Source organism: Mobula birostris, chromosome 5 (genome assembly GCF_030028105.1).
Source record: "Mobula birostris isolate sMobBir1 chromosome 5, sMobBir1.hap1, whole genome shotgun sequence".
NCBI classification, from domain to species: Eukaryota; Metazoa; Chordata; class Chondrichthyes; order Myliobatiformes; family Myliobatidae; genus Mobula; species Mobula birostris.
In genome coordinates this window covers 191,581,441-191,608,374 of record NC_092374.1, presented here as the reverse complement: position 1 = coordinate 191,608,374, position 26,934 = coordinate 191,581,441, and the positions used below count along the sequence as shown (strand labels likewise).

General features: G+C 48.4%; 1 protein-coding gene across 2 annotated transcripts in view; it reads left to right on the top strand.

Moving 5' to 3' along the window:
* Positions 1-25,044, top strand: part of gtf2h4 (general transcription factor IIH, polypeptide 4) — a 105,716-nt gene extending 80,672 nt beyond the window's left edge. The window contains exons 9-14 of one of the 2 annotated variants that reach the window (XM_072259155.1): positions 1,939-2,022; positions 10,162-10,294; positions 17,193-17,323; positions 18,510-18,557; positions 22,986-23,064; positions 24,543-25,044. In XM_072259155.1, coding sequence (XP_072115256.1) covers positions 1,939-2,022; positions 10,162-10,294; positions 17,193-17,323; positions 18,510-18,557; positions 22,986-23,064; positions 24,543-24,712 — 645 coding nt within the window. In that variant the 3' untranslated portion in view covers positions 24,713-25,044. The remainder of the gene's footprint in view (positions 1-1,938; positions 2,023-10,161; positions 10,295-17,192; positions 17,324-18,509; positions 18,558-22,985; positions 23,065-24,542) is intronic. The other variant, XM_072259156.1, reaches the window with a different exon arrangement.
* The last annotated feature ends 1,890 nt before the right edge of the window (positions 25,045-26,934 follow it).

Here is a 26,934-nt window from a genome sequence, read left to right as displayed (position 1 = left end):
CGCCTGTGGTTAGACAGGGCTCTACTGAGGAACTGAGGTGTAGAGACAGCACAGTAGTGTAGACAGCGCCAGCTATAAAATCGGGGTTCAATTCTTACCGCTGTGTGTAAGGAGTTTGTACGTTTTCCCCATGACATTTTCCTCCTGCATTCCCAAGATGTACGGGTTAAGTTTATTAAGCCGTGGGCATCTTATGTTTGTGCCAGAAGCACGGTATCACTTGCCCTAGTCTGTTCTCAGCACATCTCGGACCGTGTCGGTTGTTGACACAGAACAACGTGTTTCACTGAATTGACATTTCATTGTACGTGTGACGCACAGGGGTCATCTTGAATCTTTATCTTTAGTGAATAGGGTTGTGCATGTTGGTGGAAACGTTTAGAAGGAAGTAGGTGAGATGGATTAGCTTAGAAAGGAGTCCTGGTCGGCTGAAGGGCCTGTTTCTGTGCCAACCACGATTCCATCGCTGCAGGCTCACCACTGCCTCCTGAGCAGACCTAACGGTGGGCAGCAAATGCCGTGACAAAAATGTCCTTGGAGTACAGGCAAGTAATCTTCTCTGACCTCGGAGGCTGGCTACTCAGCGGCAAGCTTCCGACTGCCCCCGAGGGTGCTTGAAACCGTGACCACTCACCCTCTAATTATACCCAGTCTAATTATGTACACAGTGAGCTTGACCCTGATCGCGTCCTGTTGCTTGCCATCTGCTGACTGCAAGTGCACAGGCCCCACACTGCCACTGTCTGCCGCCAGACCGTGTGGGGCTCAGCCAGCGCGTTCCCGGCACGCGCCGCGTTGCAGAGTGCAGGCAGCGGTCGACGGGACAGTGGTCACACCTGCCTCCCCCCACCCTCTCCCTTCCAACCTTGTAAAACTCAGGTGAACAACAGTTGGCTCGCCAGAGGTGCAGGGCTTCCGTTTGTAGGGCGAGAACCGAGTCAGGATCCCACTTGCACTGTGGGGCAGAATTAGCCATTCAGCCCATCGAGTCTGCTCCAACATTCCATCGTGACTGATTTATTTTCCCCCTCAAACCCATTCTTGTGCCTTTCCCCCATGACCTTTGATGTCATTGAGTATATTTAAAGCAGAGGCTGCTACGTAAGGACAGCAATAACAGAATGCAGAATAAAGTGTTACAGAGAGAGGGCAATGCAGATACAAGGACCATGATGAGGTAGACTCTGAGGTCAAGAGCTCATCTTGTCATGCAAGAGTTTCATTTAAAAGCCTAGCAACAGCGGGATAGAAGCTGTCCTTGAGCCTGGTGGTAATTGCTTTCAGGCTTTCTGATGGGAGGGGTGAGAAGAGAGTGTCCACGGTGGGTGGGGTCTGTGATTATGCTGGCTGCCTTACCGATGCAGTGAGAGATATAGACGCAGTCCGTAGAGGGGAAGCTGGTGTCTGCAGTGTGTGGAGTCGTGCCTTCAAATGTTCATTCTAGAAACGCAAAGCTGCCAGCCATGCTGACCTCAGCACCGTTGATGTAATGGAAGCCAGCGTGCCAGCCGACCCCATCCCTGCTTCCCAAGGCCAGCGATCAGCTCTTTTGTCTTGCTGACATAGAAACAGTTTTGTCGTGATAGTGTTCTCTCCCGGCTCTCCATCTCCTTCCTGAGGTCAATGACCAGCTCTTTTACTGACATTGAGGGAAAGGTTTTCGTCATATCTCTCTTTCCTACTCCAACTCGTTGATAATTTAGATTCGGCCCACTATGGTGGTTTTATCTGCAAACCTAGTGTAAATTGGGGATTTGAGGTCAGTACAGACTCAGTGGGCAGAAGGGCCTATTTCTGTGCATTGTGACCTGCCTCGTTTGGTTTAAATGACACCAGTGAATGTTTTAAGTCTTTCCCTCCTGTGTGACTCTCCCGGTCCGTGCCTCTGCCTTCTCCATCCTGTTCCCTCTCACAGCCGCTCTTTCTGCTCCTCTGCAGGATTACTCCGTGGAAGGGATGAGCGACTCCCTGCTGACCTTCCTGCAGCACCTGCGGGAATTTGGGCTTGTCTTCCAGAGAAAGGTAAGGATGACAGGAATGGAGGGCGCGGGACAGGGGAGGAACAGATGGGACACAAACTGGGTGTGGGACAGAACTCACTCTACACCGTCCCATTAAACAAACTTGGATCGGGTACAGTACAGGCTGGATACAGATCACAGCTCCCTCACTATTGTCCCGTCATGCATTGACAGGACAGGAACTGTATTGGTTAACTGTAAGGGCGGCCAGGCAGTGCATTGCTTTACAGTAACAGACGTAAAAGTTGCTGGTGAACGCAGCAGGCCAGGCAGCATCTCTAAGAAGAGGTACAGTCGAAGTTTTGGGCTGAGACCCTTCGTCAGGACTAACTGAAAGAAGTGCTAGTAAAAGATTTGAATGTGGGAGGGGGAGAGGCTGTACTTGATCTGGTATTGGGAAATTAACCTGGTCAGGTGTCAGATCTCTCGGTGGGAGAGCATTTTGAGGTAGTGATCACAACTCAATCTCCTTTACCACAGCACTGGAGAGGGATAGGAGCAAATAATTTGGGAAAACACTTAATTGGGGTAGGGGGAAATATGATTCAATTAGGCAGGAACGTGAGAGCAGATGTTCTCAGGGAAATGCATGGCAGAAATATGGCAAATGTTTGGGGAACATTTGCATGGCGTTCTGCATAGATATGTTCCATTGAGGTGGGAAAAGGATGGTAGGGTAAAAGAACCATGCTGTATAAAGGATGTGGAAAATCTAGATCAGAAGAAAAGAAAATCTTATGAAAGGTTCAAGAAACTAGGTACTGTTAGAGCTCTGTAAAATTATAATGTTGTTAGGAAGGAATTTAAGAATGAAATTGGGAGAGCTAGAAGGGGCCATGAAAAGGCCTTAGCGAGCAGGATTAATAAAAACCCCAAGGCATTTTACAAGTATGAATAGGACCAATCAAGTGCAATAGTGGAAACGTGTGCATGGAGTCGAAGGAGATAACGGAGGTATTTAATATTCACCAGGGAAAAGGACCTTGGAAATTGTGGGGATGATTTACAGCGAACTGAAATGCTTGAGCATATAGACATTAGGAAAGAGGATGTGCTGGAGCTTTTAAAAATCATTAACTTTGATAAGTTGCTGGGACCAGACGAGATATACCCCAGGCTGCTGTGGAAAGCGAGGGAGGAGATTGCTGAGCCTCTGGCAATGATCTTTGCATCATCAATAGGGAGGGGAGAAGTACCAGAGGATTGGAAGGTTGCAAATGTTGTTCCTTTGTTCACGAGAGGGAGTAGAGATAGCCCAGGAAACTATAGACCAGAGAGTCTGACTTCAGTGGTGGGCAAGTTGTTGGAGAAGATTCTGAGAAGCAGGACTTCTGAGCATTTGGAGAAGCATAGTATGATTAGGAATGTCAGCATGGCTTTGTCAAGGGCAGGTCGTGCCTTACAAGCCTGATTGAATTCTTTGAGGATGTAACAAATACATTGATGAAGGTAGAGCAGTGGATGTAGTGTATATGGATTTCAATAAGGCATTTGATAAGGTTCCCCATGCAAAACTCATTCAGAAAGTAAGAAGGCATGGGATCCAAGGAGACCTTGCTTTGTGGATCGGAATTGGCTTGCCCACAGAAGGCAAAGGGTGGTTGTAGACGGGAAATATTCTGCATGGAGGTCGGTGACCAGAGATGTTCCACAGGAATCTGTTCTGGGACCCCTCGTTGTAATCTTTATAATTGACCTGGATGAAGAAGTAGAAGGGATGGGTTAGTAAGTTTGTTGATGACACAAAGGTTGAGGGTGTTGTGTATAGTGTGGAGTGCTGTCAGAGGTTACAGCAGGACATCAATAGGATGTAGAACTGGGCTGAGAAGTGGCAGATGGAGTTCAACCCAGATGAGTGTGAAATGGTTCGTTTTCGTAGATCAAATTTGAAGGCAGAATATAGTATTAAAGGTAAGACTCTTGGCAGTGTGAAGGATCAGAGAGATCTTGGGGTCTGTGCCTGTAGGACACACAAAGCTGCTGTGCAGGTTGATAGTGTTATTAAGAATGTGTATGGTGTGTTGGCAGTCATCAACCGTGGGATTGAGTTCAAGAGCCGTGAGGTAATGTTACAGCAATATAAGACCCTGGTCAGACCCCACTTGGAGTACTGTGTTCAGTTCAGGGCACCTCACACAGGGAGGATGTGGAAACTACAGAGAAGGTGCAGAGGAGACTTACGGGGATGTTACTTGGAGAGCATAGGTTGAGTGAACAGCCGTTTCTCCTTGGAGCGACGGAGGATGAGAGGTGGCCTGAGAGAGGTGTATAAGATGATGAGAGGAATTGATCATGTGGCTTTTTTCCCAGGGCTGAAATGGCTAACACGAGGGGGCATAGTTTTAAGGTGCTTGGAAGCAGGTACAGAGGGGATGTCAGGGGTAAGTTTTTCACACAGTGAGTGGTGAGTGCGTGGAATGCACTGCTGGTGATGGTGGTGGAGGCTGATACAACAGGGTCTTTTAAGAGACTTAGGTAGGTACATGGAGCTTAGGAAAACAGAGGGCTATGTGGTAGGGTAATTCTAGTCAGTCTCTAGAGTAGCTTACATTGTCGACACGACATTGTGGGCCAAGGGCCTGTAATATGCTGTAGATTTCCATGTTCTATGTTCTATAAGGTAGCAAAAGTGAGTGGGAAGTTGGATGATTGGGAAGCTTTTAAAATCCAACAAAAGCCAACTAAAAAGCTATAAGGGAAAAGATGAAATGTGAGGGAACACTAGCCAATAATATAAAGCAGGATACCAAAAGTTTTTAGTTATATGAAGAGTAAAAGCGAGGTGAGAGTTGATATTGGACCACTGGAAAATGATGCTGGTGGGGTAGTAATAGAACATAGAATAGTACAGCATAGTACAGGCCCTTCAGCCCACAATGTTGTGCCGACCCTCAAACCCTGCCCCCCATATAGCCCCCCGCCTTAAATTCCTCCATATACCTGTCTAGTAGTCTCTTAAACTTCACGAGTGTATCTGCCTCCACCACTGTCTCAGGTAGTGCATTCCATGCACCAACCACTCTCTGAGTAAAAAACCTTCCTCTAATATCCCCTTTGAACTTCCCACCCCTTACCTTAAAGCCGCGTCCTCTTGTATTGAGCAGTGGTGCCCTGGGGAAGAGGCGCTGGCTGTCCACTCTATCTATTCTTCTTAATATCTTGTATACCTCTATCATGTCTCCTCTCATCCTCCTTCTCTCCAAAGAGTAAAGCCCTAGCTCCCTTAATCTCTGATCATAATGCATACTCTCTAAATTAGGCAGCATCCTGGTAAATCTCCTCTGTACCCTTTCCAATGCTTCCACATCCTTCCTATAGTGAGGTGACCAGAACTGGACACAGTACTCCAAGTGTGGCCTAACCAGAGTTTTATAGAGCTGCATCATTACATCGTGACTCTTAAACTCTATCTCTCGATTTATGAAAGCTAACACCCCATAAGCTTTCTAGGAAGAGGTACAGTCAACATTTCGGGCCGAGACCCTTCGTCAGGACGAAGGGTCTCGGCCCGAAACGTCGACTGTACCTCTTCCTAGAGATGCTGCCTGGCCTGCTGCGTTCATCAGCAACTTTGATGTGTGTTGCTTGAATTTCCAGCATCTGCAGAATTCCTCCTGTTTACCCCATAAGCTTTCTTAAGTACCCTATCTACCTGTGAGGCAACTTTCAGGGATCTGAAGACATGTACCCCCTGATCCCTCTGCTCCTCCACACTACCAAGTATCCTGCCATTACTTTGTACTCTGCCTTGGAGTTTGTCCTTCCAAAGTGTACCACCTCACATTTCTCCAGGTTGAACTCCATCTACCACTTCTCAGCCCACTTCTGCATCCTATCAATGTCTCTCTACAATCTTTGACAATCGTCTACACTATCCACAACACCACCAACCTTTGTGTCATCTGCAAACTCACCAACCTACCCTTCTACCCCCACATCCAGGTCGTTAATAAAAATCATGAAAAGTAGAGGTCCCAGAACCGATCCTTGTGGGACACCACTACTCACAACCCTCCAATCCGAATGTACTCCCTCCACCACCACCCTCTGCTTTCTGCAGGCCAGCTAATTTTGAATCCACCTGGCCAAACTTCCCTGGATCCCATGCCTTCTGACTTTATGAATAAGCCTATCGTGTGAAACCTTGTCAATGGGGGACAAAGAAATGGCAGATGAACTTTGTATCTGTCTTCACTGTGGAGGAGTGTGCTAGAGGTCTATGACACAACAATTGTAGGCCGTATCTCAGGTAATGATGAGTTTGAGTACAGAGAGGAAATTAAGAACCTGGTGGCATGGTGCGAAGACAATAACCTATCCCTCAACGTCAGCAAGACGAAGGAATTGGTTGTGGACTTGAGAAGGAGTAGCGGACCGCACGACCCAATTTACATCGGTGGTGCGCAAGTGGAACAGGTCAAAAGCTTCCTTGGGGTCAATATCACAAATGACCTGACTTGGTTCAACCAAGCAGAGTGTCCTTGTGCAAGATTCCCACAAGGTTACAGGTTTCCCCCGCCATCCAAAGGTAGAGTGTTCCTATGAAACGGTTCGTAAGCCGGAATGTCGTAAAGTGAAGAAGCAATTACCATTTATTTACATGGGGAAAATTTGTGAGCATTCGCAGACCCAAAAAATAACCTACCAAATCATGCCAAATAACACATAAAACCTAAAATAACAGTAGCATATAGTAAAAGCAGGAATGATATGATAAATACACAGCCTACATAGAGTAGAAATACTTTTCCCACAATCATTGCCGCACTGTTCTCCGTAGCAAAAATCTCACGCAAGCGCTTTCGGCAGAAACATCCTCTCCAGTAAGCTTTAAGCTATGAAGCTGACAAATCAGACCAAGTAACACATAAAAATAAACAGCCTATATAAAGTAGAAATAATGTATGTACAGTGTGACGATAGTGTGTTAGGCTGAGTCATCGGAGGTTGGGGTGGTGCAGTGGTTCCCAACCTCCAGGCCACTGACCGGTACCGATCCGCAAAGCATGCAGCAGTACAGCGGTAGCCGGGATACACCCAACACATCTTTAAGAAAAAAGCCAAAATAAACAAGCTAATTAATTAGGTGCCGCCCGGCACATAAATGTCAGCCCAGATCAAAGGCGACGCAATCAGCAATCACCTCTGATCTGGGCCGACATTTACGTGCCGGGCGGCACCTAATTAATTAGCTTGTTTATTTCGGCTTTTTTCTTAAAGATGTGTTGGGTGCATCCCGGCTACCACTGCATTCTTCGTGGCACTGTATCCATCCGCGGCCCGGGGGTTGGGGTGGTGGGACACTGGGGTGTCATCTGATTGTCGTCTGTTTCCATCAGGGCAGGCAGGTCATCTTCTTCTATGTCTGCCTGCCTTGATGTCGAAGATTGAGGTTCGGCGACTACTGTGGCTGATGTGGAAGGCTTGAAAAACGGCAGTATGCTTGACTGCTTAGCCTCGCGCATTTTTTATCATACAGTTCTTTGTAAGCACTCAAACCATCTTGCAAATATGCCCTAAACTTGCGTACCCTTTCGAAATTAAAGTTGTACTTTTCTGCAATCATTGCAGCAAAAATCTCATGCTGTTGCTTCACATTCAGTTCCTGGACAACTTCGGTTTCGATTGTTACCCTTTCCTCTTCCAATTGCATCGGCTCTTCATCTATCAGTTCTTGGTCATGGGATGCCAAAACCTCTTCAACGTCATCTTTGTCAACTTCCATAAGCCAAACTCACTTTGTCCTTACTTCGTTTACCACGATCGAAACGCTTAATTATGTCTAGTTTTACGCTCAGTGTAACACCCTTACGAGCTCTTTGAGGCTTTTCCGATACCTTAGAACTCATCTTGCTAACGGCTGCTCACAGGCACGTGTTTAAGCAATGCCGGCTAGAATGCTGTTCCAGGGGAGGAGTTTGGCTGCTGGGAGCACGCGTTGCCTTTTTTCGTAACAGTGAAAACACCTTCTGTTAGCGAAAACAGGTAACTAATGTAGGTCTTTCGTAACAGCGAGGTTTCGTAAAGCGAATGTTCGAAAAGCGGGGGACACCTGTAATTTACAGGTTGAGTCTGTGGTAAAGAAGGCAAATGCAATGTTGGCATTTATTTCAAGGGGAATAGACTATGAAGGCAAAGAGATAATGTTGAGCCTTCGTAAGACACTAGTCAGGCTGAACTTTGGGTATTGTCAACAGTTTTGGGCCCCATACTCAGAACAGATGTGTTGTCATTGGAGAGAGTCCAAAGGAGGTTCACAAGGATGATTCTGGCAATAAAGGGGTTAACATATGAGGAGTGTTTGGCAGTGTTGGGCCTGTACTCACTGGAAATTAGAAGAATGCGTGGGGAGGGGGAACTCATTGAGACCTACTGAATGTTGAAAGGACTGGGTAGGGTGGATAGGGAGAGGATATTTCCTGTGGTGGGGGTATCCGGAACTAGAGAGCACAGTCTCAAAATTGAGGGGAGACACCTTAGAACAGAGGTAAGGAGGAATTGTTTTTAGCCAGAGAGTAGTGAATCTGTAGAATGCTCTGCCACAGACTGCAGTGGAGGCCGTGTCTGTGGGAATATTTAAGGTGGAAGTTGATCGTTTCCTGATGGTTCAGGGCATCAAAGGATATGGCGAGAAGGCAGGTGTATGGGGTTGAGTGGGATCCCGGATCAACCATGATGGAATGGCGGAGCAGACTCAATGGGCTGAATGGCCTAATTCTGCTCCTAGGTTTTTTGGTCTTATTGGTGATACCTTCAAATTCTTTGTAAATCTTAACTTGTTGAAGTAGTGAAATAGTTCAATTTTCACTCCCAGCAGTTTCTGAGCCTGAGTGCTTGAAACTTCAGTGAGCAAAACGGTTTCGAATTGTCTTCCTCCTTATTTCTTGCCAACTATCAGAGACAATAATCACTGCCTTTTGAACACAAACAGAAGCAAATGATGCTATTTAAAAACGCTGCTCGAAGTATGTCTTCACTCTAAGTAGGGTGCAGTGTCGAACACAACTGATGCTAATTAGAAACTGTTCACCAACTGCAGTGTCTCAAATAAACGAAGGAAATATATCCTTGATTAGATTTTGTTCTTTAAGAGTTGTCCGAAACAAGCTGCTGCCTCTTGCTCTGATTAACCTTTGGCCCAGTGAACTGGAATTCACTGTACCGTTTTGTGCAGCTTGGTCCCAGTGGAACGACGTTTTGTTTAGCTGTATACGTGTTTATCGTTGATTAACAGTGACATCTGTCCCATGGTACAGGTATCATGGGTTAAATGTTTCCCTAAAGCGCACTGAACCTCTATCTCATAACGCTTAAAGGACAAGGATAGAAAAGGTATTATCCTAGACAAGCATCTTGGTGAGCATGGGCCAGTTGGGCTGAAGGGTCTGTTTCATTGACTGTCACTGCTGGATGGGAAGATGGGAGTGGGCTGCCTGGAAGCACCTCACCCACTGATAGCTACCATGAGGCACTCCACCCACCTACATACCCCTCTCACACTCCCCCACACTGAAAGCTGCCTCACTGACCGGGTTTCTGAATGTTAATCCATCTGCTTTGACTTCCATTTGATTGTCCCTTTGTGGGTTGCTTTGGAATGGTCTGCCATGTCGAAAACAGTGTGTAAATATGTAAATGCTGGGGTTGGAACTGCTGAAAAGACCAAAGGCTGATCGAAGATCTCTCCCTCTTTCTCTCTCTCTCCCCTCCAACTCTACTGCCCACTCTCCCTCTCTCCCACCCTCCTCTCCCCCACCCTCCTCCTCTCCTCTCTCCCACCCTCCTCCTCTCCTCTCTCCCACCCTCCTCCTCTCCTCTCTCCCACCCTCCTCCTCTCCTCTCTCCCACCCTCCTGCTCTCCTCTCTCCCACCCTCCTGCTCTCCTGTCTCCCACCCTCCTGCTCTCCTCTCTCCCACCCTCCTGCTCTCCTGTCTCCCACCCTCCTGCTCTCCTCTCTCCCACCCTCCTCTCCTCTCACCCACCCTCCTCCTCTCCTCTCACCCTCCTCCTCCTCACAATCTCTCTCTCCTCCCTCACTCTTTCCTTCCTCTCTCTGTCTCTCTCTTTCCTCCCACACACTCTCTCCACCCCCTACTCTCTCCCCTACCCCTACCTCTGCGGCTGCCTCTCTCACTCCAGCGTAAATCCCGGAGGTTTTATCCCACACGGCTGGCCATTAACCTGGCATTGGGTGTGTCAGGCAGCGTGATTGACATGCATCGTCAGGGCTACATCGTCATGGAGACCAACTACAGGATCTACGCCTACACTGGTAGGAGTCTGTCCGCCCGTCCTGGGAACTCGTGGGGAGTTTGTGACGCAGAGGATGTCCCCTAAGTTTAGCCCGTGGACACAGAGCTGTTTCTCGTACAGGATTATCCTGTGCGCAGACACTGGACTGTCCTGTGTGTACGGTATTATACTGTCTGTCGACACAGTACCGTTCCGCATACAGGATTATTCTGTTGCTTTAAACACAGAGCTGTTCTGCCTACAGGATTGTACTGTCTGCAGACACAGCACTGTTCCATGTACAGCAGTATATTGTCCACATAAACAGCACTGTTCTGTGTATGGGATAACATGGTCCTTTGACACAATACTCCTGTGTTTGAACAATACGATACAAGCCCTTCAGCCCACAATGCTGTGCTGACCTTTTAACCAACTCCAAGACTAATCTAATATTTCCTTCCCACATAGCACAATCAACCCCCCCCCCACGCCATTTTTCTTTCATCCTTGTGCCAATCTAAGAGTTTCTGAAATGTGCCCAAAGTATCTGCCTCCACCACCACACCAAGCTGTACGTTTCAGGCCACCTATCTCTCTGTGTGTAAAAGGAAAAAAGCCTACCTCTGATATCCCCACTATACTTTGCTCCAGTCAGCATAAAATCCTGCCCTCTCCCCATTAGCTCTATCCACCCTGGGGATAGAATGCTGACTGTCCACTCCATCAATACCTCTTCTCATCTTGTACACCTCTATCAAGTCACCTCTCAACTTCCTTCGCTCCAAAGAGAAAAGTCCTAGCTCGCTCAACCTTTCCTCATAAGACAGTCTCCAAACCAGACAGCATCCTGGTAAAACTCCTCTGCACCCTTTCTAAAGCTTCCATGTCCTTCCGATAATGAGGGGACCAGAACTGAACACAGTGTTGTAAGTGTGGCCTAACCAGGGTTTAAAGCACTATGTCACGGCTCTACAGCCCAGTCCCTGACTTATGAAGGCCAGCACACCACATGCCTTCTTATCCATCTTGTTAACTTCCGCCAGCGTCAAGGGATCCATGGTCATGGTCCCTCTGTACCTCCAGACTGATAAGAATCCTGCTGTTAACCCCGTGCGCGGTTCAAATTCGACCTTCCACTTCACACTTATCAGGTTGAACTGCATCTGCCACTTCTCAGCCCAGTCCTGCATCCTGTCAATGTCCCGTTGTAACCATCAACCGACACCCTTCTCAGCCCAGTCCTGCATCCTGTCAATGTCCCATTGTAACCACCGACAATGTTCTCAGTCCAGTCCTGCACCCTGTCAATGTCCTGTTCTAACCACCGACCGACACCCTTCTCAGCCCAGTCCTGCACCCTGTCAATGTCCCGTTGTAACCACTGACAACGTTCTCAGCCCAGTCCTGCACCCTGTCAGTGTCCCGTTGTAACCACAGACCGACACCCTTCTCAGCCCAGTCCTGCATCATGTCAATGTCCCGTTGTAACCACCAACACCCTTCTCAGTCCAGTCCTGCATCCTGTCAATGTCCCATTGTAACCACCGACGACGTTCTCAGCTCAGTCCTGCATCCTGTCAATGTCCTATTGTAACCACCGACGACGTTCTCAGCTCAGTCCTGCACCCTGTCAATGTCCCATTGTAACCACTGATGACCTTCTGCACTGTCAACACCAGCACCAATGTAATGCTATTTGCAAATCGACTGATTGAGGTCCAGCGCAGACAGGATCTTCCAGCCCTTCAAGCCACACCGCCCAGTAACCCTCGATTTAACCCCAGCCTAATCACAGCACACCTTCAATGACCAATTATCCTACTGACCAGTATGTTTTTGGCCTGTGGGAGAAAGCCCCCGCAGACCATGAGGAGGACATACAAACTCCTTACAGAGGATGCCAGATTGAGCTCTGAGCACTGCCAACCAGAGCTGCATTACCACACACACACACAGTCCGGTGTATACAATTACACAGACTGTAAGGCAGTACCCTGCTTTGTACAGGACTGGGCTGTACAGTTCACCAATCAGTGCATCTTGCGCGAAGGGTTTTACAGCCCACAGACGCAGCACTAACCTGTGTACAAGGTTAGACTGTGCACAGAGGCAGCTAGGTGCTGTGTGTACGGTTTGTGGGATTGCAATATACCCACACGTGTGAAATCAGATTCTCCAGGGTTACTGGGTTTACTGGTCCCAGGAGGTTAGTGTGCAGTGGCAGAAGCTGCTTCATCCCACTGGTGGGGACAGGGATGAGACAGTGCCTTCGGTCAGATCCCCTGGGGTCTGTACCATACTGTCCTGTGTACAGGATTATACAGTCTACACTGTCCCATGTACAGGATTATACAGTCTACACTATACTGTCCTGTGTACAGGATTATACAGTTTACACTGTCCCATGTACAGGATTATACAGTCTACACTATACTGTCCTGTGTATAGGATTATACAGTCTACACTGTCCCATGTACAGGATTATACAGTCTACACTGTCCCATGTACAGGATTATACAGTCCACACTACATTGTCCCATGTACAGGATTATATAGTCTACACTATACTGTCCTGTGTACAGGATTATACAGTTTACACTGTCCCATGTACAGGATTATACAGTCTACACTATACTGTCCTGTGTATAGGATTATACAGTCTACACTGTCCCATGTACAGGATTATACAGTCTACACTGTCCCATGTACAGGATTATACAGTCTACACTACACTGTCCCATGTACAGGATTATACAGTCTACATTGTCCCATGTACAGGATTATATAGTCTACACTATACTGTCCTGTGTACAGGATTATACAGTTTACACTGTCCCATGTACAGGATTATACAGTCTACACTATACTGTCCCTTGTACAGGGTTATACAGTCTGCACTGTACTGTCCTGTCCACATGATTATACTGTCTTATTCCACTTTTCTGACCTGCGTGTAGGCTTATGCAATCTACATTACTAAACCTGTTCTCTTCGAAGGCTGGTCATCTCCTGTGTACAGGATTATACAATTTATATCACTGCTGTCTGTGTGTAGGGTTGTATTGTCCGCATCAAGATATCATTTTATGCACAGGATACCTCCATTCACCCTTGTTACACCGGACCATCCTGTGCACAGGGGTTTTACAGGCACACATCACGCTGTGGCCAACAGTTAGTCTGATGCTATTACAGCACAGGGCGTGGGAGTTCCAGTGTCCTCTGAAAGAAAGTTTGTACTTCCTTCTTGTGAGCTCATGGGTTTCCTCCGGGTGCTCCGGTTTCCTCCCACAGTCCAAAGACGTGCTGGTTAGTAGGTTAATGGGTCATTGTAACTGGTCCTGTAATTGCGCTAACCATGTGACCATTACAGCACGGAAACAGGCCATCTCGGCTCTTCTAGTCCGTGCTGAACTCTTACTCTCACCTAGTCCCACCGACCTGCACTCAGCCCATTACCCTCCGTTCCCTTCCTGTCCATATATCTATCCAATTTAACTTTAAATGACAACATCGAACCTGCCTCAACCACTTCTGCTGGAAGCTTGGTCCACACAGCTACCACTCCCTGAGTAAAGAAGTTCCCCCTCATGTTACCCCTAAACTTTTGCCCTTTAATTCTCAACTCATATCCTCTTGTTTGAATCTCCCCCACTCTCAATGGAAAAAGCCTATCCACGTCAATTCTATCTATCCCCCTCATAATTTTAAATACCTCTATCAAGTCCCCCCCTCAACATTCTACACTCCAAAGAATAAAGACCCAACTTGTTCAACCTTTCTTTATAACGTAGGTGATGAAACCCAGGTAACATTCTAGTAAATCTTCTCTGTACTTTCTCAATTTTGTTGACATCTTTCCTATAATTCGGTGACCAAAACTGTACAGAATACTCCAAATTTGGCCTCACCAATGCCTTGTACAATTTCAACGTTACATCCCAACTCCAATACTCAATTGTCTGACTTATAAAGGCCAGCATACCAAAAGGTTTCTTCACCACCCTATCCACATGAGATTCCACCTACAGGGAACTATGCACCACTATTCCTAGGTCCCTCTGTTCTACTGCATTCTTCAATGCCCTACCATTTACCATGTATGTCCTATTTTGATTAGTCCGACCAAAATGTAGCACCTCACATTTATCAGCATTAAACTCCATCTGCCATCTTTCAGCCCACTCTTCTAACTGGCCTAAATTTCTCTCCAAGCTTTGAAAACCTACTTCATTGTCCACAACTCTACCTATCTTAGTATCATCTGCATACTTACTCATCCAATTTACCACCCCATCATCCAGATCATTAATGTATATGACAAACAACATTGGACCCAGTACAGATCCCTGAGGCACACCGCTAGTCACCGGCCTCCAATTTGACAAACAGTTATCCACCACTACTGTCTGGCGTCGCCCATCCAGCCACTGCTGAATCTATTTTACTACTTCAATATCAATACCTAACGATTGAACCTTCCTAACCAACTTTCCATGTGGGACTTGTCAAAGGCCTTACTGAAGTCCATATAGACAACATCCACCACTTTACCCTCATCAACTTTCCTAGTAACCTCTTCAAAAAATTCAATAAGATTTGTCAAACATGACCTTCCACGCACAAATCCATGTTAACTGTTCCTAATCAGTCCTTGTCTATCCAGATATTTATATGTACCATCTCTAAGAATACTTTCCATTAATTTACCCACCACTGACGTCAAACTCACAGGCCGATAATTGCTAGGTTTACTTTAGAACCCTTTTTAAACAATGGAACAACATAAGCAATCCACCAACCCTCCAGCACCATCCCCATTTCTAATGACATTTGAAATATTTCTGTCAGAGCCCCTGCTGTTTCCACACTAACTTCCCTCAAGGTCCTAGGGAATATCCTGTCAGGACCCGGAGACTTACCCACTTATATTCCTTAAAAGCTCTAGTACTTCCTCTTCTTTAATCATCATAGTTTGCATAACTTCCCTACCTGTTTCCCTTATCTTACACAATTCAATATCCTTCTCCTTAGTGAATACCGAAGAAAAGAAATTGTTCAGAATCTCCCCCATCTCTTTTGGCTCCACACATAGCTGTCCACTCTGATTCTCTAAGGGACCAATTTTATCCCTCACTATCTTTTTGCCATTAATATAACTGTAGAAACCCTTGGGATTTATTTTCACCTTACTTGCCAAATCAACCTCATATCTTCTTTTAGCTTTTCTAACTTCTTTCTTAAGATTCTTTTTACATTCTTTATATTCCTCGAGCACCTCATTTACTCCATGCTGCTTATATTTATTGTAGATACCTCTCTTTTTCCGAACCAAGTTTCCAATATCCCTTGAAAACCATGGCTCTCTCAAACTTTTAACCTTTCCTTTCAACCTAACAGGAACATAAAGAGTCTGTACTCTCCAAATTTCACCTTTAAATAACCTCCATTTCTCTATTACATTCTTCCCATTAAACAAATTGTCCCAATCCACTCCTCTTAAATCCTTTCACATCTCCTCAAAGTTAGCCTTTCTCCAATCAAAAATCTCAACCCTGGGGCCAGCCCTATCCTTCTATATTGAAACTAATGGCATTGTGATCACTGGACCCGAAGTGCTCCCCAACACAAACCTCTGTCACCTGACCTATCTCATTCCATAACAGGAGATCCAACACTGCCCCTTCTCTCATTGGTACCTCTATGTATCTCTGCAAAACACTATCCTGCACACATTTTACAAACTCCAGACCATCCAGCACTTTTACAGTATTGGCTTCCCAGTCTATGTGTGAAAAATTAACATCTCCCATGATCACAACTTTGTGCTTACTACAAATGTCTGCTATCTCCTTACAAATTTGCTCCTCCAATTCTTGCTCCCCATTTGGTGGTCTATAATACACCCCCATAAGAGTTACTACAGCTTTCCCATTCCTCAATTCCACCCAAATAGTCTCCCTAGACGAGCCCTCTAATCTATCCTGCCAGAGCACCGCTGTAATATTTTCTCTGACAAGCATTGCAACACCTCCCCGTCTTATCCCTCTGACTCTATCACACCTGAAGCAATTAAATCCAGGAATATTTAATTGTCAATCACACCCCCTCTTGTAACCATGTTTCACTATTAGCTACCACATCATACTTCCAGGTATCAATCCATGCTTTAAACTCAATCACCTTTCTTATAATGCTCCTAGCATTAAAATAAATGCATTTAAGAAATTTTCCACCTCTTACTCTCTGTTTATCACTAATGGTGCAAACAACTTTACTATTTTCTTTTTCTTCCTTCTTCCCTACATCTGTTCCTACACTCTGATTCCCATCCCCCCTCGTATCTAGTTTAAATCCACCAGAGCCTTGCTAGGGTTAAATTGGTGGGTTGCTGGGCGATGCGACTTGTTGGGTGGAAGAACCTGTTGCACACTGTATCTCCAAATAAATAAATGTTATACACGTACACCCGCCTCTCCCTCTCCCCCAGCTCTCTTCAACTGCATCTCCTTCCCCATCCTCACATTTCTGCTGCCCCGTCTCCCCATGCCCCTTACTCACTCTCCCTCACCCCCCTCCTCTTCAAAGTAAATGTTGTTACCAGTGTTACGTGTACATCAGCACATACAACCCTGAGATTCCTCTTCCTGAGGGCATATCTGCACCCCAGAGAGCCACCGATGATTGTCAGCACCATCTTCAGCTCTATTCTCTCCCTCTCTCTGTCTCTCTTTTCCCTCCCCCTCTGTCAGCTTCCTTCCCTCCCCCCCTTGCCTCACTTCACCGTTCTCCCTCAATTCCCCATTCTCCCCCAGTTCCCCCCACTTTCACAGCCTTGCTGTCCATGAACTGCCCCGGTGAACTCGGGGGATTCGGTGGCAAGACGTTGACATGTTGCGTGTTACACTGAGTCCGTGTGCTGCCCTCTGTTGCAGACTCTGAGCTGCAGTTGGCTCTCATTGCGCTCTTCTCCGAGATGCTTTACCGATTCCCCAACCTGGTGGTGGCCCAGCTGACCCGAGAGAGTGTGCAGCAGTCCATCGCCAACGGCATCACGGCCGAGCAGGTATGACGTCGGGGAGCTGGCATAGTGTGAGGGAGCCCCCCTCCCCCGTCAGGGAGCTCGCAGAGGGCAGAGTGTGAGGGAGCCCCCCGTCAGGTACGACGTCGGGGAGCTGGCAGAGGGCAGAGTGTGAGGGAGCCCCCCCCCCCCCATCAGGGAGCTCGCAGAGGGCAGAGTGTGAGGGAGCCCCCCCCCCCCCATTGGGGAGCTGGCAGAAGGCAGAGTGTGAGGGAGTCCCCCGTCAGGTACGACGTCAGGGAGCTGGCAGAGGGCAGAGTGTGAGGGAGCCCCCCCCCCCCCCGTCAGGGAGCTCACAGAGGGCAGAGTGTGAGGGAGCCCCCCGTCAGGTATGACGTCGGGGAGCTGGCAGAGGGCAAGGGAGCCCCCCCAGTCAGGTACGATGTTGGGGAGCTGGCAGAGGGCAGAGTGTGAGGGAGCCCCCCCCCCCCAATCAGGTATGATGTCGGGGCGCTGGCAGAGGGCAGAGTGTGAGGGAGCCCCCTGTCAGAGTACCAGGGAAGTTGGAGAAAGGGCAGAGCGCCTGGCAGCCTGGTGTTCTATCCTCACGAGGGAGTCTGGGGAGAGGACAGTGTGAGGGAGCTCCCCAGAGCAACCAGAAGGTAACCCTCACGTCTGAGTGCGGGGAGTCTGGGTTGAGGAGAGCACAGCAGAGCTCCCTGGTCAGAGCGCAAGACAGTCTGGGGTTCTGTCCTTCACCCACTCCACTCCCCTCTCCATCCTCTTACCCCACCCTCCTTTCCCCTCGCGGTGCCAGAGACCCATTTTGATCCTGACGTGCGCTGCTCTCTGTACACTCTCCCTGAAACAGTGGAGAGGGGTAATTGCTCCTGGTGAGTGGGTGAGGGGTTGAACCCCATGGGGAGGGGGGAATTTGGTGCGAATGTCAGGAGAGTAACATGGAATTATTGTAAATGGTGATAGTTGGCATGGTCTAGATGGGCCAAAGGGACTGTTTCTGCACTTCCATTTGGCCCAGCTGGTCTGTGTGCGAGTATTTCCATCCCAGTCTGGCTGCCGACTCCCCCTCCTTCATCTCATGCTGGGAGTCTGTTCCTGCAGCCTCTCATCCCCCACCCACCACTGTTAACGGCAGTGATCACCATCCCCGTCCGAGCCCCGCCCTCTGCCCCGTCCGAGCCTCACTCTCTGCTCTGCCCCCCCTCTACAGATCATCCACTTCCTGCGGACGAGAGCCCACCCCATCATGCTCAAAGAGGTGAGTCAGCCGTCCTGTTACGGGGAGAAGGCAGGGAATCAGCCATGATGGAATGGTTTAATTCTGTCCCCAAGTCTTACGGCCGAATGTCCAGGACTTCAGCTGACGAGCAGTTGTGTCTGTACTGAGTACTGAGTTTGGATGCTTATTAGTCAGGCTGGGACCGATGGAGGGAATCTGTGACCTGGGCTTGTTTAGAATGGACTAGTAAAGAATAAAAGGGACTTACTGAAATGTACAGAGTTTTACAGAGACACGAGAGACTGCAGACCCTGGATTCCATAACTACATAATCAGGTGCTGGAGGAGCTCAGCAATCCAGGCAGCATCTGTGGGAGAGGTGGTGGGCGGGGGAATGGATTGTTGAAGTTTCACGTGGGGACCCTTCATCCAGACTTCACACAGAGCCAGGCAGGATGGGCAGAGGGACGGTGCCAGGACCAGGGGGAGACACTGTCTCAGAAGGAGGGGTTGGCCATTCACAACGTAACGCTCAGGTCTATCAGCTCGTGTTTATCCAGGGGAAACCCCGTCCGCCCACCAAACCGTTTCTCAGGGGTGCATCGTTGCTGTGTAATGCCACCGGGTACAAACTCAGACAGCACACGAAGTCCAATTTACAGATTACACTTTATAAATCTTACTGGAACTGTGTAATTAATAGAGATACAGATAGGGAAAGTAAAAAAGGCGCCAAACTTATCAGAGCTCAGCCACTTCGTGCACAACAGTTGGAGCTCAATTAACAGGGTCCCCTTCGACCCCCTCGACTCGCCGCACATGAAAAGCCATTTTTATTCTAACATAACAAAGAAGCCATTTTATAAGCCTTCGCAGTAACATAAAAGAAGAAACCCTTTACAACATAGTTGTGATGATGGTCCTTCACCAAGAATTCCCGTCTCCAGGAACGGCGGAGGCTCCCATTACGAAGTACAGAGAATGACAGGTATCAAGGAGTCAAGGGGGGCAGGAACAGAACTGGGAAGTGGGGAGCAGCTAAAAGGTGGATGGAGACATGAGGAAATCTACAGATGCTGGAATTTCAAGCTCACCAAAGTTGCTGGTGAACGCAGCAGGCCAGGCAGCACCTCTAGGAAGAGGTACAGCCGACGTTTCGGGTCAAGACCCCAATGGATGGGACAGCTTTGAAGAGTTGACGTACAGCTGAGCGAGAGGGTCAGTCCTTTGCCCTGGATACGGACGATCTGGGATCTGACTGTGCGTTTGGTTTATCATTCTCACAAGTACCGAGGTACAGTGATAATGTTTGTTTTGTATGTTGTCCATACAGATCAGCAAGTCGAGACTCCTTAATTCTCTGAAACTCCTGCCACCTCCAATGGGATCCCACCACCAAACACATCTTTCACTCCCTCCCTCCCCCCCACCACTTTCTGCTTTCCACAGGGATCGCTCCCTACAAGACTCCCTTGTCCGTTCATCCCTCCCCACTGATCTCACTCCTGGCACTGACCCTTTCAAATGGAGCAAGTGCTACACCTGCCCCTCACTACCGTTTAGGGCCCCAAACAGTCCTTACAGCTGAGCCGACACTTCACCTGTGAGTCTGTTGGGGTCATTTACTGTGTTCAGCGTGGCCTCCTATGCATCGGTGAGACCCGACGTAGATCGCGAGACCGCTTAGCTGAGCATCTATGCCAGAACAAGTGGGATCTCCTGGTGGCCACCAATTTTAATTCCACTTCCCCTCCCCATTTCCATCCACGGTCTCCTCTACTGTCGTGATGTGGCCACACTCACGTTGGAAGAAGAACACCTTGTGTTCATCTGGTTAGCCTCCAACCTGATGGCATGAATATCGATTTCTCCAACTTCCGGTAATCGCCCCCATTTCCGCCTCCCCTCTTCATTTCCCATCCCCTTTTCCCTCTCTCACCTCATCTCACCAATCAACTTCCCAGCTCTTTACTTCATCCCTCTCTCCCCCCCTCAAGTTTCACCTATCACCTAGTGTTTCTCTTTCCCTTCTCCTCACCTTTCAAATCTACTCCTCAGCTTTTTTCTCCAGTCCTGCCAAAGGGTCTTGGCCCGAAACGTCAACTGTACTTTTTTGGCCTGCTGAGTTCATCCAGCATTTTGTGTGCTTTGCTAGTATGTCGAGGTAGTACAGCAGAAAATAGGACCATGCAGAATAAAGTGCAGACAGTTACGGAAAACAGGAGAAGTAACACCAGTACTCCATCCAGGAGATGTGTGGAATGAATGGCTCCCTGCTGTGTTGCCTCGGTGGAGGTTGCATTCGGCCTCTATCAGACCCCATCTGTGGTGCAAGACCACCACCTGGTGGTCAGAGACAGTACAGCAGGGGAAAGTCAGCTCGTTCAAATTATTTATTTATTGGGACACAGCATAGAACAGGTACTTCCTGCCCTTCGAGCCACGTCACCCAGCAACCTTCGATTTAACCCCAGCCTAATCAGGGGACAATTAGCCTACCAACCGGTATGTCTTTAGACTGTGGGAGGGACCTGCAGGGAACCCACATCGTCATGGGAGAACATACAAACTCCTTACAGACAGCGGCGGGATTGTACCCGGGGAACTGATGAAATTAGAACAGTTTTTTTTCCATATTGCAGAGATAAACTGACATAAATTATAAACTGTTCTAATCTTGCAGTTTGTTGTTTTCCTGCACTGCACTTTTTTGGTAGCATTTACACCTTATCGGAGAGAAGGGTTAGGTTGATCCTCAAATTAAAGGTCGGCACAGCATTGTGGGCTGAAGGGCCTGTACCATGCTCTAATATTCTATGCCCTTTTATTCCGCGTTGTTAGTGTTTTACTTCACTCGAACTCAATGCTCTGTGAGATGATTGATCTCTATGAACAGTGTACGAGATTTTCACCGTATCTTGGTACAAGTAAACCAGTCCCAATACCAATAAATTGTACATAACTTGCATGATAGTCTTGACGAGTTCAGAAGACACAGAGATATAGACTGAGGTGCTGTTAGGGGTTTTCAGGTCGATGCAAACACCCAACAGAAGCTGTTGTGGAAACATGGAGAAGAGAGTGTGGCCTGGACGCTGGGGATCTTAATGACGGGTGCCCCCTCCCCGAGACGTCGCCTCTTGTGCATGTCCTCGATGGTGGAGAGAGCTGATCCTGTGACAGAACCAGCTGGTTCTCAATGGGGGAAAAAAACCCAAAAATCAGAGGATTTCACTTGCAGGTTGTGTCGGTGGTAAGGAAGGCAAATGGAAAGTGCTAGCATTTATTTCCAGAGGACTAGGATATAAAAGCAAGGATGTAATGCTGAGGCTTTATAAGGAACTGGTCAGATTGCTCTTGGAGTATTGTGAGCAGTTTTGTCATTTAATTTAAGAAAAACATGCTGGCGTTGGAGAGGGTCGGGCCCAGAGCAGATTCACGAGAATGATTCCAGGAAAGTTTGATGGCTCTGGGCCTGTACTCACTGGAGTTTAGAAGAATGAAGGGGGAATCTCACTGAAACCTATGTTGAAAGGCTTGGATAGAGTGGATGTGGAGAGGATGTTTCCTGTGGTGGTGAGGAGTGGGTCTAGTACCAGAGGGCACAACCTCAGAGTGGAAGGATGCCCCTTTAGAAAAGAGATGAGGAATTTCTGTAGCCGGAGAGTGGTGAATCTGTGGAATTCATTGTTCCAGGTGGGTGTATTTAAAGCAGGCGTTGATAGCTTCTTGTCTAGTAAAGGTGTTAAAGGTTACAGGGAGAAGGCAGAAGAATGGGATTGAGAGGGAAAGTAACTCAGGCATGGTAGAATGGCAGAGCAGACTCGATGGGCTGAATGGTCTAACTCTGGCATTCATCGCTCTCTGCGTTCCTGTGCATTGGAGTTTCTACACCAGACCGTAATGCCATTTGATCCCAGGAGGCTGGTCGGCCCTGTGCCATCTGATACCGGAAGGGAGCTCAGAGTGAGGTGCTGTGAGAAAAGCAGAGAGCGTTGTCGTGCAGAGTGGTCGTCATGTTGCTATACTGAGATTTCTGCCAACAGATTGGAAAAGCGAATGGTTGAAGGGAAGTAGCTGTTGGTTTGGGACTGCAGGCCACTGCTGTGAGAAGGTGACCTGGCCCGGGTATTGGGGAGGGATGTACTCGTGACGAGAGTCGAGTCGACTGCTCTCTGTGGTTCTTGTGTTCTTGCACATTGGAGCTGCTCTCCCAGGCCGGACATGTTCAATAGTGCGTCAGGAGATGTTTGTTAGAGTCACGGCTAGTGTCACCCTGCATCGTGGTCAGTATGGAGAGAATGGGCCGAAGGGCCTGGTTGATCTGGTAATTCTGGTGTGATAGAGGATGCCAGTACGTCCACTCTGTGGAGGTTTCCAGGACTGGTTGAGTTACTCCGGTTCGGGCCTGGCTGCTTGTCTCTGAACTTCCCCGCTTACCCACGGGCTGTTCGCATCTCCCCCCAGAACCCAGTGCTTCCTCCGACAATCACCGACCAGATCCGACTGTGGGAGATGGAGAGAGACCGTCTGCGGTTCACGGAAGGTGAATTCCCCTGAATGCAAGCAGGGGTCAGGGAGGGAGGAGGGGAACAGGGGTGTGGTCAGGGAGGGGAACGGGTGTGGTCAGGGAGGGAGGAGGGAGTGGGGGGAGCGGAACTGAAGTTTGGTCAGGGAGGGAGGAGGGGTGGGGAATTGAAGTGTGATGAGGGAGTGGGAGGGAGGGGAACAGGGTTGTCAGGAAGGGAGGAGGGAGTGGGGGAGGGGAACTGGGGTGTGGTCAGAGAGGGAGGAGGGGAACAGGGGTGTGGTCAGGGAGGGAGAGTGCTAAAGGAGGACTATGTGATGCTTGTCATCATTAGAGAGGATGTTGAGTACAAAAATCATGTTGCAGCTGTATAAAACTCATTTAGGCCTCACTAGGCAGTATTGCGTGCTGTTCTGGTCACCCCATGACAGGACGGAGGGGGAGGCTTTGGACAGTCTGCGGAAGAGGCTCACCAGGTTGCTGTCTACATTAGAGAGGAGAGGTTGCACGAATGGGTCGTTTTTCTCCAGTGTCAGAGGCTGAGGGGAGGTGTGACACTGGTTTATAAAATGTAAAGCACAGATAGGTTGGAAGTCCCAGGGGAGGTAGCAATCTGAAATAGGAGGAAACAGGTTTGATGAGAGGGGGCCAAATGCAAAGGCAATGCGTGGGGCAGGGTTTGTCTACACACGAGTGGGGGCTGCCTGGAGTGGACTGTCAGGGTGCTTGTGGAAGCAGATGTGCTGGCAGTGTTTACTAATCGTCTAGATGGGCACATGGACGTGCAGGAATGGAGAGGGATGGATCATGTGTAGTCAGAATTGGCATCTTGGTCAGTACTAACACGGGGGGGGCCGAGGGTCCCGAACTGAGGTATCTGCTGAGCACTGAGGCTTCTTGGCGACCATCTCATACACTGACTGCTAATGTATACCACCCGTGCACGCGCACACGCACACACAGACTCTCACTCACACACATACACACAGAGACACACAGAGATACACAGAGACACACACAGACACACACACAGACACACACACACAGAGATACAGAGACACACACAGACACACACACACACACACACACACACACACAGAGACACACACAGACATACACACACAGAAACACATACAGAGGCACAGACACACACACACACACCTACTCACTCACACACCCAGACACAGAGACACACACCCGCCCCTAGACTGGGGCCAGACACAGTAAGAGGGATATATGGAGGAGGAGGAACAGGGTTAATGAGTGAAGAGGGCCGGTGTTCTGGTCGGCTGCTGTGGAGGTACGGGGGCTCAGAGGTGCTGTTGACCAGGGGACCGTGTGCCAGATCAGAAGTCACCAGGCGGTGAGTGTTCTGGGGCGTGAACGTGGAGCGTAGTGCTGGGGGAGAGCGAGCACCGGGCACAACTGTTCCTGGGCAGCAAGGTCTGCCTCCCTGTTTCATCCCACCCCTCTCTTCTCTCTCTGCACCCCCCCAGGTGTGCTCTACAACCAGTTCCTCTCCCAAGTGGACTTTGAGCTGCTGCGGAACTACTCCCGGGACCTGGGCGTCCTGGTGTGGGAAAACCCAGGCAAGAGGTTGATGGTGGTGACGCCCGAGGGCCACCCCGATGTGAAGCGCTTCTGGAAGAGGCAAAAGCACAGCTGAAGGGCTGGTGAGGGGTGACAGGGTGTGACCTCCCCACTCCCCCCAATGTGGGCGTTTGGTTTGGTTGGGGGGGCCAGAGGCTGCAGCTACCAACAACCCCGCCCCCCCCCCCCCTTGCCCAAGCACTGCGGGGCAGCAGCAAGATGCACCCAAAAGGGACGGCCGAGTAACCTGAATCGCCAGGACAGGTGAGAGAACCGTGCCACAACTGGAGATCACAAGCCCCTCAGGAGACAGAAAGGACTGATCCCGCTGCCCCCCCTCCCCACCTCCCCGGGAACCACTGCGCTGTTTGTGTGTTTTGTATTTTCCTAATAAAACATTAAAGAGGAGAGGTCTTTAATTCAAGGCATTTCATCTCTGCAGAGGGATTGGGAGCTGGTATATCATTGAGATACAGTGAAAAGGCTTTGTTTTCCAGACGGATCATCCCACACATTGGAACATTGAGGTAATAAAGAGAAACAGGGTGCAGAATACAGTATCACAGTGAATGCAGGTAGACAGATAAACCACAAGGGCTGTGCTGAGATCATCTTTTAGTGTATGAGATGACTGCCTGATAACAACGGGACAGAAGCTCCCCATGAGCCCGTGGTGAGAGTTCACGTCCATTTCTTGTCAAAGGATGTATAAATTACACAGCCTTGAGAGTTGTTTGCTCACAGGTAGCCCACAAGGAAACCCTAAAGAACCCAATTTAAAAAATAAAAGACCAACACTCGATGTGCAAGAGAATGAAAAAAATCAAATCAGGCAAACAATTTAAGTGAACCACAGCAACAGCTTTTTTCCTCTGCTTTTGTGATGTCTGCATCAGAATTATTTACTTATTACGTGTACACCTGAAACATTTGGGGAAATGTGTTGTTTGCGTAAGCGACCGGCACAAACCAAGGACGTACTGGGGGTAGCGGGCAAGTGTCGTCACACGCCGGCGGCAACACCGCGTACCCACGGTATTCGGCAGGTCAACAGCCCCGTTACATACATACATACACACACACACACACACACACACACACACACATCTCTCCAGCTCCATTTTTGATCTCAATGGTGACTCTCACCATTTAGATTAAAAACAAGTTTATTGTTGTAGCACACATACCCAAGGTATAAACTATATTGGTATTGTTTTATGATAGTCACATGTACTGAGAGACAGTGAAGAGTTTGTCTGGCATACTGTTCATTCAGATCAGATCATACACAGTGTACTGAGGTAGAACAGTAACAGAATGCAGAATAAAGTGTATCAGCCACAGAGAAAGTGCAGACCCCGGCTGCTGTTTGGAGGCCCGTATACAACTGCCATTAGGGTCCTTTTAACCTTGCCATTTCTTAACTCAACCGATATAGACTCTACACCTTCCAATCCTATGTCATCCCTTTCTAATGATTTAATATTATTTCTTATACACAGGGCCACACCACACCCTCTGCCTACTAACCTATATACCATATATCCTTGGACATTCAGCTCCCAATGGCAGCCATCCTTTACCCAAGTTTCAGAGATGGTCACAACGTCATACTTGCCAATCTGTAGCTGAATTTCAAGATCTTCAAGATCGTCCATTTTATTTCTTACGCTGCGTGCATTCAAACACAACACTTTCAGCCCAGTATTTGTCGTTTAATGTTTTAACTACACCACACCTCTATTGCCCTGTAACTCATCCCATCGGCTGTGATTATGCCTCATCTCCTGCCTGTCCTTTCTATCATCCCTGTTGCACGCTATCTTTGATTTATTTCTGTTTTCCCCTTCCTCAGCCCTATCACTCTGGTTCCCACCCCCCTGCCAAATTAGTTTAAATCCTCCCTAACAGCTCTATTAAACCTGCCTGCTAGGATATTGGACCTCTTTGGGTTCAGGTGTAACCGGTCTTTTTGTACAGGTCGTACCTCCCCCAGAAGAGGCCCCAGTGATCCAGGAACCCGAAGCCCTACCCCTACACCGGTCTCTCAGCCATGCATTAATATGCCTGATCGTGCTATTCTTGCGCTTGTTAACACGTGGCACGGGCAGCAATCCTGAGATTACTACCCTAGAGGTCCTGCTTTTCAGTTTCCTACCCAACTCCCTGAATTCTCTCTTCAGGGCCTCCTCCTTTTTTCTACCTATGTCATTGGTACCAACGTGTACCAAGACTTCTGGCTGATCACCCTCTCCCTTCAGAATACTCTGCACCCAATCCGAGACATCCCGTACCCTG